At 38.4% G+C, this 13,958-nt stretch overlaps 1 protein-coding gene across 9 annotated transcripts in view; it reads left to right on the forward strand.

Moving 5' to 3' along the window:
• Positions 1-13,958, forward strand: part of SCAI (suppressor of cancer cell invasion) — a 159,737-nt gene that overhangs the window by 128,957 nt on the left and 16,822 nt on the right. For 5 of the 9 annotated variants that reach the window (XM_047830469.1, XM_047830470.1, XM_047830471.1 and 2 more), the window contains 3 exons: positions 3,103-3,175; positions 6,642-6,815; positions 7,002-7,102. In XM_047830469.1, coding sequence (XP_047686425.1) covers positions 3,103-3,175; positions 6,642-6,815; positions 7,002-7,102 — 348 coding nt within the window. The other 4 variants (XR_007146359.1, XR_007146358.1, XR_007146357.1 and 1 more) reach the window with 4 other exon arrangements.

Consider the following 13,958-nt stretch of genomic DNA (forward strand, 5'->3'; position numbering starts at 1 on the left):
GTTTAATTTTTTTATGTTGCTACTATATTCACAAAGTCACAAAATCAAAAATTTCAAAAAGGCTTTATTATGATATCTCTTTAGCTTTCCCACTCCCAATTGACTCAGTTACTCTCTCTATGGGGAATTATTATTGTCTGTTTCTTGTTTACCTTTCTAGAAAAATTTTAAAAATGCATGTATAAGACAAAACAAATACATAGTCTTTAGTCTTCTTGGCTGTATAAATAATACTAACATACTATACACAAAGTCTCTATAGCTTACTTTGTTTTCACTTAGTAAGAAATGTTGGTGGGGGCACCTGGGTGGTTCAGTTGGTTAAGCGTCTGACTTCAGCTCACATCATGATCACACAGTACATGGGTTCGAGCCCCGCGTCAGGCTCTGTGCTGAAGCTCAGAGCCTGGAGCCTGCTTCAGATTCTGTGTCTCACTCTCTCTCTGCCCCTCTTCCACTTATGCTCTGTCTCTCTGTCTCAGAAATAAATAAAACATAAAAAAAAAGAAAGAAATGTTGGTGATCTTTCCATATCCCTTCATAAAGAACTTCTTTGTCCCTTTTTTATAGGTGCATAGTATTCCATTGTATTGTTGTGCCATAATTTATTTTTCCAATCCCTTGTTGCTGGTGATTTGGTTGTTTTTAGTCCTTTACTATTGCTAACAGTACTGCAAGGAGTAACTTGGGACTCAAAGTTATTATAGGTTTGAGAACATATTAGTAGCATCAATTTTTAGTTGTGGGATTGCTGTTAATGGAATATGCATCTGAATTTAATAGATACTGCCAAATTGTCTTCTAACGAGTTTGTACCAATTTATACTCCTACCATCTACATATGAGTATTTGTTTTCCTATAGTCTTGCCAATAGTGTATATTCTCAAGGTTTGGTAAATTTTGCTACACTGGTAGGTTAAAAATGATATTGCAGCATAGTTTTGGTTTTATTGCTCTTATTAGCAGCAAGGTTGAGCTTCTTTTCATGTTTTTGAGCCAGTTGTGTTCCTTTTCTGTGAATCTTCTGTGATCTTCCACCCATTTTTCTGTTGGGTCAGTGGTCTTTTACTTAGGGATTTGGAGAAGCTCTTTCTATATTGAGATTAATCTTTGTAATGTGCCTTGCAGATATTTTCCCCAGTTTATCATTTCGCTTTTGATTTAGTTTATGCTGCATTTTACTATGCACAAGGCTTTGGTTTTGTAACTGGGCTTATTAATCTTTTTAAGTTGATTTATTTATTTTTTAGTAATCTGTATACCCAGATGGGGCTCAACATGGGGCTCGAATTCACAACCCCAAGGTCAAGTGTCACATGCTCCTCCAACTGAGTCAGCCAGGTGCCCTTGGGTTTATTAATCTTGACCATAGTAGTTAGGATGATCTTCTAAGTTATAAAAATCATCCTTATTTTCTTACATTTTCTTTTTGCACTTTTATTGTTTATTTTTTTTTTTATATTTAAATCTTTGATATATCAGGAATTTATCCAAATATGTGGTGCAAAGTATACAGCCAACTTTTCTCTGGATGGCTATCTTAATTTTTTCCTTCTGGGTAGCCAGCTAGCCATCAAATTTTCCTACTTCCTTTTTTTTTCCCCCCAATTTTTAATTATTTATTTTAAGTAATCTCTATACCCAACATGGGCTCAAACGCATGACCCTGAGATCAAGAAACGCATGCTCTTCCGACTGAGCCAGCTAGGTGCCCCAAATTTTCCTACTTCATAATTTGATTCTTTTTTTTTTTTCTTTTGAGAGAGGGAGGGAGGGAAGGAGGGGGAGGGAAAGAGAGAACTAGAACTAGTCGGGGAGGGGCAGAGAAAGACTCTTAAGCAGGCTCCACACCTAGCACAGAGCCTGACACGAGGCTCGATCTGATAACCATGAGATCAGGACCTGAGCCAAAATCAAGAGTCGGACATATAACCCACCGAACCACCCAGGAGCCCCTTCTACTTCCTAATTTGAACTATCATCTTTATCATATATACTCAAGTCCTATCTGTTTTGGGGTCTAATTTTGGACTCTTTGCTCTCTTCCATTGGTCTTCTGCCCACTCTTATGTCAGTGCCACATATTTTTAATTGCGGAGGCTTAAAAGTATGTTTCAGTATCTCATGAGTCTAGTTGCCTCTCTTTGTTCTTCTTTTTCAGAGTTTTCCTGGCTAATCTACTTTTTCCATATGAACTTTAGAATTATTTTTTTCAGTTGCAGGAAAAAATATCTGGCCATTTTTATTGAGGTTGGTTCAAATTTTAAAAATGAGTGGAATGATATCTTTAGAATGGGTTTCTCTCTAAGAACATCCTTTAAAGAAAGCATATCCTTAAGCGAAGAGTGGTCTAGTTTGAGTATCAGCTTCCATTCCCACTGTAAATTAACATACCGACATTCTGGGTTTATAGGTCATTCTGTGTGAGCAGTGATTTGATTCACAATGAGAAGTGGTTGCAAGTCTTCCCTGATTACTTCTCAGTAAGTCAGGTTTTAGAGCCCGTGAGGCTGAGAGCCAGATCCTAGAGCTTGGAAAATCCATGCTTGTGTATATTGCCCAATGATGTGGCCTCTTGGTAGATAGCCAGATGACCTCTCCCAGTAACACTGCAACCATGTATATGCCTTTATTTTAAAAATCAGTAGTTTCCTTAGTAAACTGCACTATTTTAAGAAAGCCTATTTTGGGGGCGCCTGGGTGGTTCAGTCGGTTGAGCGTCCGACTTCGGCTCAGGTCATTGTCTTGCAGTTCGTGAGTTCGAGCCCCGTGTCAGGCTCTGTGCTAACAAACAGCTCAGAGCCTGGAGCCTGCTTCGGGTTCTGTGTGTGTCTCTCTCTCCCTCTCCCCTGCTCATGCTCTGCCTCTCTGTCTCTCAAAAATAAATGTTAACAAAAGAAAGAAAGAAAGCCTATTTTGCACGGTAGTTATACACGGATGGCAGTCTCTTCAGCTGTTACTGATGTTTCTGCATCTGTCTATGAGTAAAAGGGCCCTATCTGTACACTAACGATGTACTTTGAAAAACTACTATCTTTGTTACAGAAAGTAACTATCTTTGGCCAAATCTTTAATGAAAGTTTTAAATTCTTATGTTACAGAATTTCACAAACTTATTTGGACAGCCACTAGTCTGCTTGCTTTCTCCTACAGCGTATCCAAAGGCTTTACAAGGTACGTTGTCGTTACCTGTTATATCAGTAGGTTGCAGATAACTACTGTGTACATTTTGAATAATACTGATCTCTGTCTTCCCAACCTATAATGATCACATGTGGCTTTATAGTATTTCATGTGGCAGCTTTCACTGTGAAATACACCCAGAAGTCTTGCCAACGACTAGACTTCTTTAATGTGCTACCATTAGGTCTTGAGATAATTCTGAAAGAAATGATAAATCGTCCCTGAGAAAAATATGGTTTGTGGTCCCTTACTGTTGGGGAATTCGTGATTTGTGAATTTTACAATTTGTTTGGCAGGTATTGTTTTGCTTTGTTTTTTGTTCTGGTCTGCCTGTCATCATTCATATAGCATGATTTCCTATATCTCCGGCTACCTAATTTAGGCATCTTCTAAGACCATGAGATTTCTGGTCTAGAAAACTTCTCAGCCTCTGCCTAAGAGTTCGGAGAACCCAACTGGCACAACTTAAGGGTTTCTTTTATTCACATTTTTACTTTGTTGTATTTTTTAAATAAAAGAACCTCTTTTCCGTGTGCCAGGGAGACAGTGTGCCAGTGTTTTGGCTGTTTCTCAGATGGCTGAGAAATGAAAGACTTTGTCTTTAATAATTTATCCTCGATAAACAACACTAAAATCGAACTCTAACTCCCAGTCATTAAGCTAGGTAAAAACTAAACAAACCTAACACTGTTTTAGCAGTTCTTGTCACTGTTTCACTATCTCCCTGACTGCGAATAGTGCTGATGTCTCTCTGTGGGAGATGGCATTTTACTGCTACTTCCCAGCCAGAAGTCCTGTCTGCTGACATATTTTGACACAGGAAGTGATGGTCAGCATTTGAAAGCCTGAGAGAAGCTGGAGACTTTTCACCGTTGTTTTAAGGTAAGTTTTGCTATTTAACAGGGAAGAACATGTAGAAATATTAAGTTCATGTATCCAAAAGCCAAATTACTAAGGGATAAAACTTACCTTCAAACAACGGTAAAATTCTCCTGCTTTGAGGACTTTGTTAACGTGTTTGTTATCACTTCTGGAGAAATATAACCTCTTCCAGTTATTTAAGAGTGCGTTTTCCTACCAATTTGTCCTATCAAGATGCAGCTTTGTTTAAAATTGCATGATCTGATGTGTTAATACCAAGATTATTTGGTCCAAAAGGCTTTACTGTAGAGAGGGGAAAAACACCAGGCTCTGGAGGCAAACTGAATTTAAATCCCAACTTAACCACTTACTCGCTATGTGACCTTGGGAAGTTACTTAGCCATTCTGTGCCTCAGTTTCTTTCCTATCAAATGGAGATAATAATAGTACCTCCTTGTTAAATAATTCTGGATATACAGTAAGTATTCAGGATGTACTATCATTTTTTAAACTATCATTATTCTTAATGCTTACTACTCTGCTCAGTTGTGGTGTATGTCCTTAACAGTTTTTAGTTTAGTATCGTATCTTTGTGCTAGAAAGCTCAGACCTTTAATCCCTCAAATTTGGCCTATCGGGACACAGAACTAGCGGATACCTAAGTATTTGGAAGGTCTAATTAGATTACTGCCCCTCTGGTATCTAAAGTATACAGTTCTGGGGCATCTGGGTGGCTCAGTCGGTTAAGTGTCTGACTTTGGCTCAGGTCATGATCTCATGGTTCATGAGTCCAAGCCCCACATCGGGTTCTGTGCTGACAGTTCAGAGCCTGGAGCCTGCTTGAAGTTCTCTGTCCCCCTCTCTCTCTGCCCTCTCCCATTCATGCTCTGTCTCTCAAAAATAAATAAACAATAAAAAAATAAATAAAATAATAATAAAGTGTAGAGTTCTTTCTGTAACCATGAGTTGCATGATTTATCAACAAACCTTTACTCAGCATTTATTTATGAGGTCCTGTGCTGGGCACTGGGGATAACACTCTAACCCACACAACACAGTATGCTCCTCACACAGCCAAATATCTCGCCAAAGATGCATTTCTTTTAGGTGTTTCATAGGAGCAAGCACATGGAACACATAGAGGAACTCCTAACTGGCCCTTGAAGGTGAAGAAAGTGGATAAAAAGATGTTAAAGTTGAAGGATATATTGAATTATATGAGGCTTGTTCTAGCAGAGCAATAGTGTGTGAGCCCCGACATAAGACCACTGTGATGAGAGCTCATGGAACATTTTTTTTTTAAGATTTTATTTTTAAGTCATCTCTACACGCAACGTGGGGTTCGAACTTACAACCTTGAGATCAAGAGTCACATGCTCTCCCGACTGAGCCAGCCAGGCACCCCAGTTTATGAAATATTTAGAGAAATATAAGTACTTCCTGCTAGCGGAAGGGTAGGGTGTGGGATTGTGTGGCCGAATCATGGAAAACCTTTTAGGATTTGTGAAGAAATTTAACTGGAGGACAGTGGGGTATCATCAAAAGATTGTGAACAGAAGAGTAGCCTGGAAGAGCATTCAGGCCACCTTGTGGAGAATGAATTGGAGAAGAACATTGATGGAAATAGGGAGATGGTGGCGGCTTCAAAAGATACTAAACCCAGAGAGCCAACAGGATTTGGCGATGGACTAGATATGAGGGAATAAGGGAGAGGAAGGAGGCAGGGATGGACTTCCGGGTTTCTGGCTGAGATGCTGGTAGAAATGATGGTAAGAAGCAGATTTGTAGAGAACAAAAGAGGGAAGAATTTGCTTTCAGTTTCTGACATGTTGGGTTGGAGGTTTGAGACCTAGGTTGAGTATTGTAGTCTTGAGCAATTCTGTTCAATAGAAAGACAATGTAATTCACTTATAATTTTAAGTTTTCTAGTAGCCACATTTCAAAAAAAGTAGAAAGAAACAGGCAAAATTAACATTAATATATCTTTTTGTACTGAGGCTTTGAAATCCCACATATATTTTATACTTCACGGTGCACCTCAGTTTGGACACATTTTAAATGCCCAGTAGCTACAGCAGGACAATGCAGTCCTAGACCTAGCAAGCTCAATCTAGGCTGCAGATAAGAGAACTGGGAATTAGTTGGCATGTGATAACTGAAATTATGGGAGTAGGTGAGATCAGCATTGTGTAGGGGGAAAGAAAGAAAATACTGATATTTAAGGGATAGGCAGAGAAAGAGCAACTACTAAAGGAGAGTGAAAAAGATTGCCAATTCTAGTACTCAGAGAATGCTATCATGAACTGCCCACGTACTTGCCGTATTTGGATGAAATTTGTTAGTTAGTTGGAGTGAAAAAGGCAAAGGAATATGTACCTTTTCCATTTCTCTTAAGTTTATACTAGGCTCTATCGTAAGTTTGTTCAGCAGAAAGTAGTGTGCCTGGGATGTTTTTCTAGTTACATGCAGAATCTACTTTGTTGTGATTTAATGATATAAATTTAATACATTGTCACTATATTAAATTACTCCTCAAATGCATCTCTTATTTTTTGCAAAACTGTTGTCTCTATATATAACATGTTTGTTATTACAGATCAATCTCAACGAGGTAGCCTCTTCACTCTCTTTTTGAACAATCCTCTAATGGCCTTCCTATTTGTCTCTGGATTGTCAAGCATGCGCAGAGGCCTATGGGAAAAGTGTCAAGAATATCTTCGAAAAATCAACCGCGATATTGCCCAGCTACTGACCCATTCACGTTCAATAGGTACCCTACTAATCTAACTGCACACTTAACATACTATAACGGTTCTTAAATTTTTGAAATTGTTTGAATTTTTAAAGGTATTTGTTGAAGGCAGAAAAGTTGAGAAGGTTTTCCTGATCTTTCTTCCCCTTGAAATGTGTTTTCCTTTTAAGCATCTTTTTACTGTCATCTTTCTCCTTTTTGCAGATCAGGCATTTCTCCAGTTTTTTGGAGATGAGTTTCTTCGCTTGCTCCTCACAAGATTTATCTTTTGTTCAGCCACCATGAGGATGCACAAGATTTTTCGGGTAGGCAAAGAATATTATTAATGACCAATTTTACCATTTAAGGAATTTAAGAATCATGTATTATATTTTATTAAATATGTTACATTAAATACAATTTGAATACATCCAAAGGCATTTTACAAATGAATATGTAACATATAATGATGACCAATATAAAATACATCTGAAAACTCAACATCCAGTTTAAGAAGTAGAACATTTTCATTACCTTTTAGGCCCTTCCCAGGTCCTCTCTCTCTCTCTCAAATGAAATTAAAATCCTGAACTTTATACTTAGCATTCATCTTTATGGTTTTGCCACATGTGTTTGGATTCCTGCACAGCATAGGGATGGATCCACGATGTATGTATTCTTCTACAGCTTGCTCTTTTTTCACCTGCTATTTTATTCCTGAGACTGAGCCAAGTTGATGACAACTGTAGCTTTCATTCATTTGTTTTCACTGCCCTATAGGATTCCATTGTTTGACTGTATATCAGAAATTTCTCATCTATTCTACTGATGATGTCATTTAGGTTGTTTCCAGTTTTTTATTATTGTAAACAATGCCACTGTAAAACCTTCCATCAGTTCCCTGGTACACACATGTAAGCCTTTCTATGGGGACTATACCTACAGTGGAATATGAGGTCAGATGACGTAAGTATCTTCAGCTTTACTAGGTGATGCCAGACGGTTTTGCAAAGTGGTCGTCTCCGTTTACGCTCAGCAGCAGTATGTAAGAGTTATTGTTGCTCTAGTCCTCTCCAGCCCGGGTTGCGGTCTTACTTTATATCATGTATGCCTAATGGGTATAAAGTCATAGCTCACTGTGGCTTTAATTTTTATTTCTGAGATTGCTTTGAGGTTGAGCAACTTTTCACATATTGTTCTGTGTTCTTTTTCTTTAATTTTTTTTAATGTTCATTTATTTTATTTTTTTAATGTTTTTATTTATTTTTGAGACAGAGAGAGACAGAGCATGAGCAGGGGAGGGGCAGAGAGAGAGGGAGACACAGAATCTGAAGCAGGCTCCAGGCTCTGAGCTGCCAGCACAGAGCCCGATGCGGGGCTCGAACTCACAGAGTGTGAGATCATGACCTGAGCTGAAGTCGGACGCTTAACCGACTGAGCCACCCAGGTGCCCCAGTGTTCGTTTATTTTTGAGAGAGAGTGAGAGACAAAGTGTGAGCAGGGGAGGAACAGAGAGAGAGGTAGACACAGAATCCGAAGCAGGCTCCAGGTTCTGAGCCTGATGCGGGGTTCAAATTCACAAACCAGTCATGACCTGAGCTGAAGTAGGACGCTCAACCGACTGAGCCACCCAGGTGCCCCTCTGTGTTCTTGTTTGTAAAGAGTTTGTTCAGGCCTTTGGTCCATTTTGCTATTAAGTGGTTTGTTTTTTTTTCTGTGAATTCGTGTAACAACATAACACTGTTCATTGACTTTTTAAAAATTTTAGCCATTATACGTTTCATTTCTATAAGTAACATTTGGGTTTTTTTCAGATATGCCTGAACATTTTTAAGTCTCTTGTAACTTTTAGTTTTAAAATATGTTGATTTTTTTCCGTTTTTTTATGGTGATTTTAAACATGAAAAAAATTGTACAGTGAATATCCATATATATACACTAGCTAGATTCTTCAGCTAAACATTTTGGTATATTTGCTTTGGAATGTTTGTCCATTTACCCATTCCTCTTTCCATTCATCAGTTTATCTCATTTTTTGATGCATTTTGAAATAAATGGTAGACATCAATAGCCTTTACCTCCAAACACTTCATCATGCATATGAATAACTGACATAGGGGTGCCTGGGTGGCTCAGTCAGTTAAGATTAAGCGTCTGACTTCGGCTCAGGTCATGATCTCACGGCTCGTGAGTTTGAGCCCCGCGTTGGGCTCTGTGCTGACAGAGCCAGGAGCCTGCTTCAGATTCAGTGTCCCTCTCTCACTCTGCCCCTCCCCCGCTCATGCTCTGTCTCTCTCAAGAATAAATAAATATTAAAAAATATTAAATAAATAAATAAATGACATATATATACTCTTTCTTTTTAATTTTTTAAATTTATTTACTTTGAGAGAGAGTAAGCAGAGGAGGGGCAGATAGAGAGAGGGAGAGAGAGAATCCCTAGCAAATTCCACACTGTCAGCAAAGAGCCAAATGTGGGGCTCGAACTCATGAACCGTGGGATCATGACCTGAGACAAAATCAAGAGTCAGATGGTTAACTAACCGAACCACCCAGGTGCCCCTATATATTCTTTTTTTTTTTTTTTTGTAATGTTTATTCATTTTTGAAACAGAGAGACAGAGACAGAGTGCGAGCAGGGGAGGAGTAGAGAGACTTGGGAGGGACACAGAATCTGAAGCAGGCTCCAGGCTCCAAGCTGTCAGCAGAGAGCCCGACAAGGGGCTTGAACCCGCAAACCATGAGATCATGACCTGAGCCGAAGTTGGACACTTAACCGATTGACCCACTCGGGCACCCCTATTCTTTCTTTAATGTAAAGTTCATATACATTGAAGTGCACAAAACTAACCTGTGCTATGAGGCGCATTTTGACAAATACATATACCTGTGTAACTCAAACCAATCACGTTATACAACATAGCACCAGTCCAGATAATTCTCTCTACACCCTTTTCCAATCAGTCCAGTACCCATTACCCCAGAGGCAATGCTATTTTTATTATGTTCACTCTAACTTAGTTTTACCTATTCATAAAGTTGAATTATACAGTATAGATTCTTTTGTGTAAACCTTCTTTGACCAAACACGTTGTTCTTGAGATTAATCCATGTTTCATGTATAAGTAGCTCGTTCGTCTTTTTTTTTTTTTTTTTTTTTTAAATTTTTTTTTTTTCAACGTTTATTTATTTTTGAGACAGAGAGAGACAGAGCATGAACGGGGGAGGGGCAGAGAGAGAAGGAGACACAGTATCAGAAACAGGCTCCAGGCTCTGAGCCATCAGCCCAGAGCCCGACGCGGGGCTCGAACTCACGGACCGCGAGATCGTGACCTGGCTGAAGTCGGACGCTTACCGACTGCGCCACCCAGGCGCCCCTCGTTCGTCTTTACTACTGAGTAGTAATCCATTGTCTGAAAATACCACAGTTTATTTAGGCCTTCTCCCTTTGATGAACACCTGGGCAGTTTTAAATTTTTGACTATTATAAATAAAGTGGCTATGAACATTCTTGTACAAGTCTGCTCAGACATATGTTTTGAATTTTCTTCGTCATAGAGTATGTATGTGTTTACTTTTGTAAGAAACTGCCAGACTTCTTCTTAGAGTATTTGTACCATTTTATATTTCCAGCAACAATATATAACAAAAGTTTCTTTATATCCTTGCCAGCATTTGGTGTTGCCAGTCTTAAATTTCAACCATTTTTGTGGATTTATAGTGTTTTCTCATTGTAGTTGCAATTTGCATTTCACTGAATAATGTGATATTAGACATCTTTTCATGTACTTATCAGCTATATTTTGCTGTATTCACTGGTTGCCTTTTTCTCTTCTTAACAGTGGCTTTTGAAGACTAAACTTTTAAATTTGTGATGAAGTTTCAACTAACCAATTTTTTTTTCTTTTTTTGTGGCTTGTTTTATCCAAGAAATGCTCGCCTATTCCAAAGTCACAAAGATTTTTTTCTACGTGTGCTTCTAGTTTTAATAGCTTTAGTGTTTACATTTAGGTCTGTGATCTATTTGAGTTACTTTGGTTTACAGTGTGAGGTAAAGGTTAATGGTACTTTCTTTCATATGGATATGAACTATTTTAGTATAGTTTGTTGAAAAGATTATCCTTTTTGCATTGAGTTACTGGTGTAACATTTTTGAAAATCTGTCAACCGTGTATGTATAGAGATATTTCTGGACTCTAAATTCTGTTCCATTGACCTATAGCATTTTTCTGCAATACACTACTGCCTTGGTTATTCTAGTTTTATACTAATTCTTAAAATCCTATATGTGAACCCCTCTAAAGTTTAAGCCTTTTGGTTGTTCTGGTTCCTTTGCATATCTATTTGAAATTTAGCATCAGCTTCACATTTTGAATGGGACTATATTTAATCTTTCTAACCAATCTGTGGTGAATTGTATTTTCATAATATTGGGTCTTCCAGTCAATGACTGTGGTATATTGCCCCATTTATTTAGGTCTTTCATTTCTCTCAGCAGCGTTTTGTGGTTCTCATCTTATAGGTCTTACATGTATCTTAATAAATTTATTCCAGGGGTGCCTGGGTGGCTCAGTTGATTGGGCATCCGACTTCGGCTCAGGTCATGATCTCACGGTTCATGGGTTCGAGCCCCGCGTCGGGCTCTGTGCTGACAGCTCAGAGCCTGGAGCCTGCTTCGGATTCTGTGTCTCCCTGTCTCTCTGACCCTCCCCCGTTCATGCTGTGTCTCTCTCTGTCTCAAAAATAAACATTAAAAAATAAATAAATAAATAAATAAATTTATTCCAGAGTATTTCAAGTTTAGTGATGTACTGTAAATAGAATTGTATTTTTTATTTCATTTTTGAATTATTTTTTGCTAATATATAGAAATACTGCTGTTTTTAACATTGTTGTTTCCTTGCAGTCTTGCTGAATTGAAATATTAGTTCCGTTAGCTTTTTTATACATTCGTTAAGATTTCATATGTACATGATCCTGTCACCATCAAGTAAAAACAGTTTAAAAAAATTTTTTTTAATGTTTATTTTGAGAGGGAGATAGAGTATGAGCCAGAGAGGGGCAAAGAGAGAGGGAGACCACAATCTGAAGCAGACTCCGGGCTCTGAGCTGTCAGCACAGAGCCCAACGCAGGGCTCGATCTCATGAACCACTAGATCATGACCTGAGCCGAAGTTGAACGCCTAACCAACTGAGCCACCCACACACCCCAAGCAAGAACAGTTTTACTTCTTCGTTTCCAATCTATATGCCTTTTATTATGATGGGCTTTTGTTTGTTTTGTTTTTATTTTTGTGCTTTATTTCAGGGTTAGGTCTTCTGGTAAAATGTTGACTAGAAGTAGTGAGAATGGATATCCTTACCTTGTTCCTGATTTGGGGGAAAAATATTTAGTCTTTTGCCATAAATTCTGATGTTGACTGTTGGTTTTTCATAAATGCCCTGTTTAGGTTGACTGAGCCCCCTTCTCTGTTCCTAATCTGCTGAGTCTTTTTATCAGAAAGATTGTCAAATACTTTTTTGCTTCATTAATTGACCTGATATATATTAATTCTGTTAACATGATGAATAGCATTGGTTGATTTTTCTAATAGTAAGTTCAGCCTTGTATATCTGAGTTAATGATATCTTATGGTCATGTATTACGCTTTTGCATTGCTGGATTCAGTTTGCTAGCATTTCATTGTGGATCTTTGCATCTGTTGTCATGAATGAATATGGTACTTCATTTTCTATTCTTGTAATGTCTTTGTGGGGTTTTGTTATCAGGGTATTCCTGACTTCATAAATTGAGTTGGGATGTTGGGACCCCTAAGTGGCTCAGTCGGTTAAGCATCCAACTTCAGCTCAGGTCATGATCTCATGGTTCGTGGGTTTGAGCCCCTCATCAGGCTCTGTGCTGACATCTCAGAGCCTGGAGCCTGCTTCAGGTTCTGTGTCTCCCTCTCTCTCTGCTCCTCCCCTGCTCGTAATCTGTCTCTCTCTCTCTCAAAAATAAATAAACATTAAAAAAATAAAAATAAATAAAATGAGTTGGGATGTGTTTCATTTTTCTCTCTTTCTTAAAGCTTCTTTAGGATTGATATTATTTCTTCCTTGAAAGATTGATGATAGTATTTATCAGTGAAGCCATCTGGACCTGGGGTTTTCTTTTGTGGAAGGTTTTAAATTAATGAATTCAATTTCAAAAGCTGTTCATGTTTTCTGTTTTTCTTAGTTGTTTTTTTTTTCAATTTTTTTTTTTTTAACATTTGTTCATTTTTTGAGAGACAGAGAGAGATAGAGCACAAGCAGGGGAGAGGCAGAGACAGAGGGAGACACAGAATCTGAAGCAGGCTCCAGGTTCTGAACTGTCAGCACAGAGCCTGACACGGGGGGCTCAAACTCACAAACTGTGACATCATGACCTGAGCCGAAATTGGCCACTTAACCGACTGAGCCACCCAGGCACCCCAGTTTTGTTTTTTAATGTTTTCTTTTTAAGTTTTTAATGTTTATTTATTATTTTGAGAAAGAGAGAGACAGATGTGAGTGGGGGAGGGGCAGAGAGGGAGACACAGAATCTGAAACAGGCTCCAGACTCTGAGCTTTCAGCACAGAGCCTGACGCAGGGCTTGAACTCTCGGACCATGAGATCATGACCTGAGCCGAAGTCAGGTGCTTAACCAACTGAGCCACCCAGGCACTCCTATTTAATTATTTTTGAGAGAGAGAGGGAGACAGAATCTCAAGCAGACTCCGTGGTGTCAGCACAGTCTGATGTGGGGCTCTGAACTCACCAACTATGAGATCACAACCTGAGCCAAAATCAAGAGTCGGATGGATGATCAACCAAATGAACCACCCACGCTCCCCTGTTTTTCTTATTGGTTAATTTTAGGGACTCTAAAATTGTACGTGGATTTCTTTTTTTCCTTTTTTTTTTAAGATTTTATTTTTCAAGTTATATCTACACCCGGTGTGGAGCTCGAACTTTCAACTCTGAAATCCAAAAAAAAAAAAAAAAAAAGAGTTGCATGCTCTACTAACTGAGCCAACCAGGCACCCTGTAAAGTTATACGTGAATTTTCAACTATGCTGGCGTTGACACTCCTAACCCCAGCATTGTTCAAGAGTCAACTGTATGCTAACTAATTTGGATATAAATTATAAAAAAAATTTTTTAATTAAATAAAAAAATAT

The sequence above is a fragment of the Prionailurus viverrinus genome, chromosome D4 (assembly GCF_022837055.1).
Source record: "Prionailurus viverrinus isolate Anna chromosome D4, UM_Priviv_1.0, whole genome shotgun sequence".
Lineage (NCBI taxonomy): Eukaryota > Metazoa > Chordata > Mammalia > Carnivora > Felidae > Prionailurus > Prionailurus viverrinus.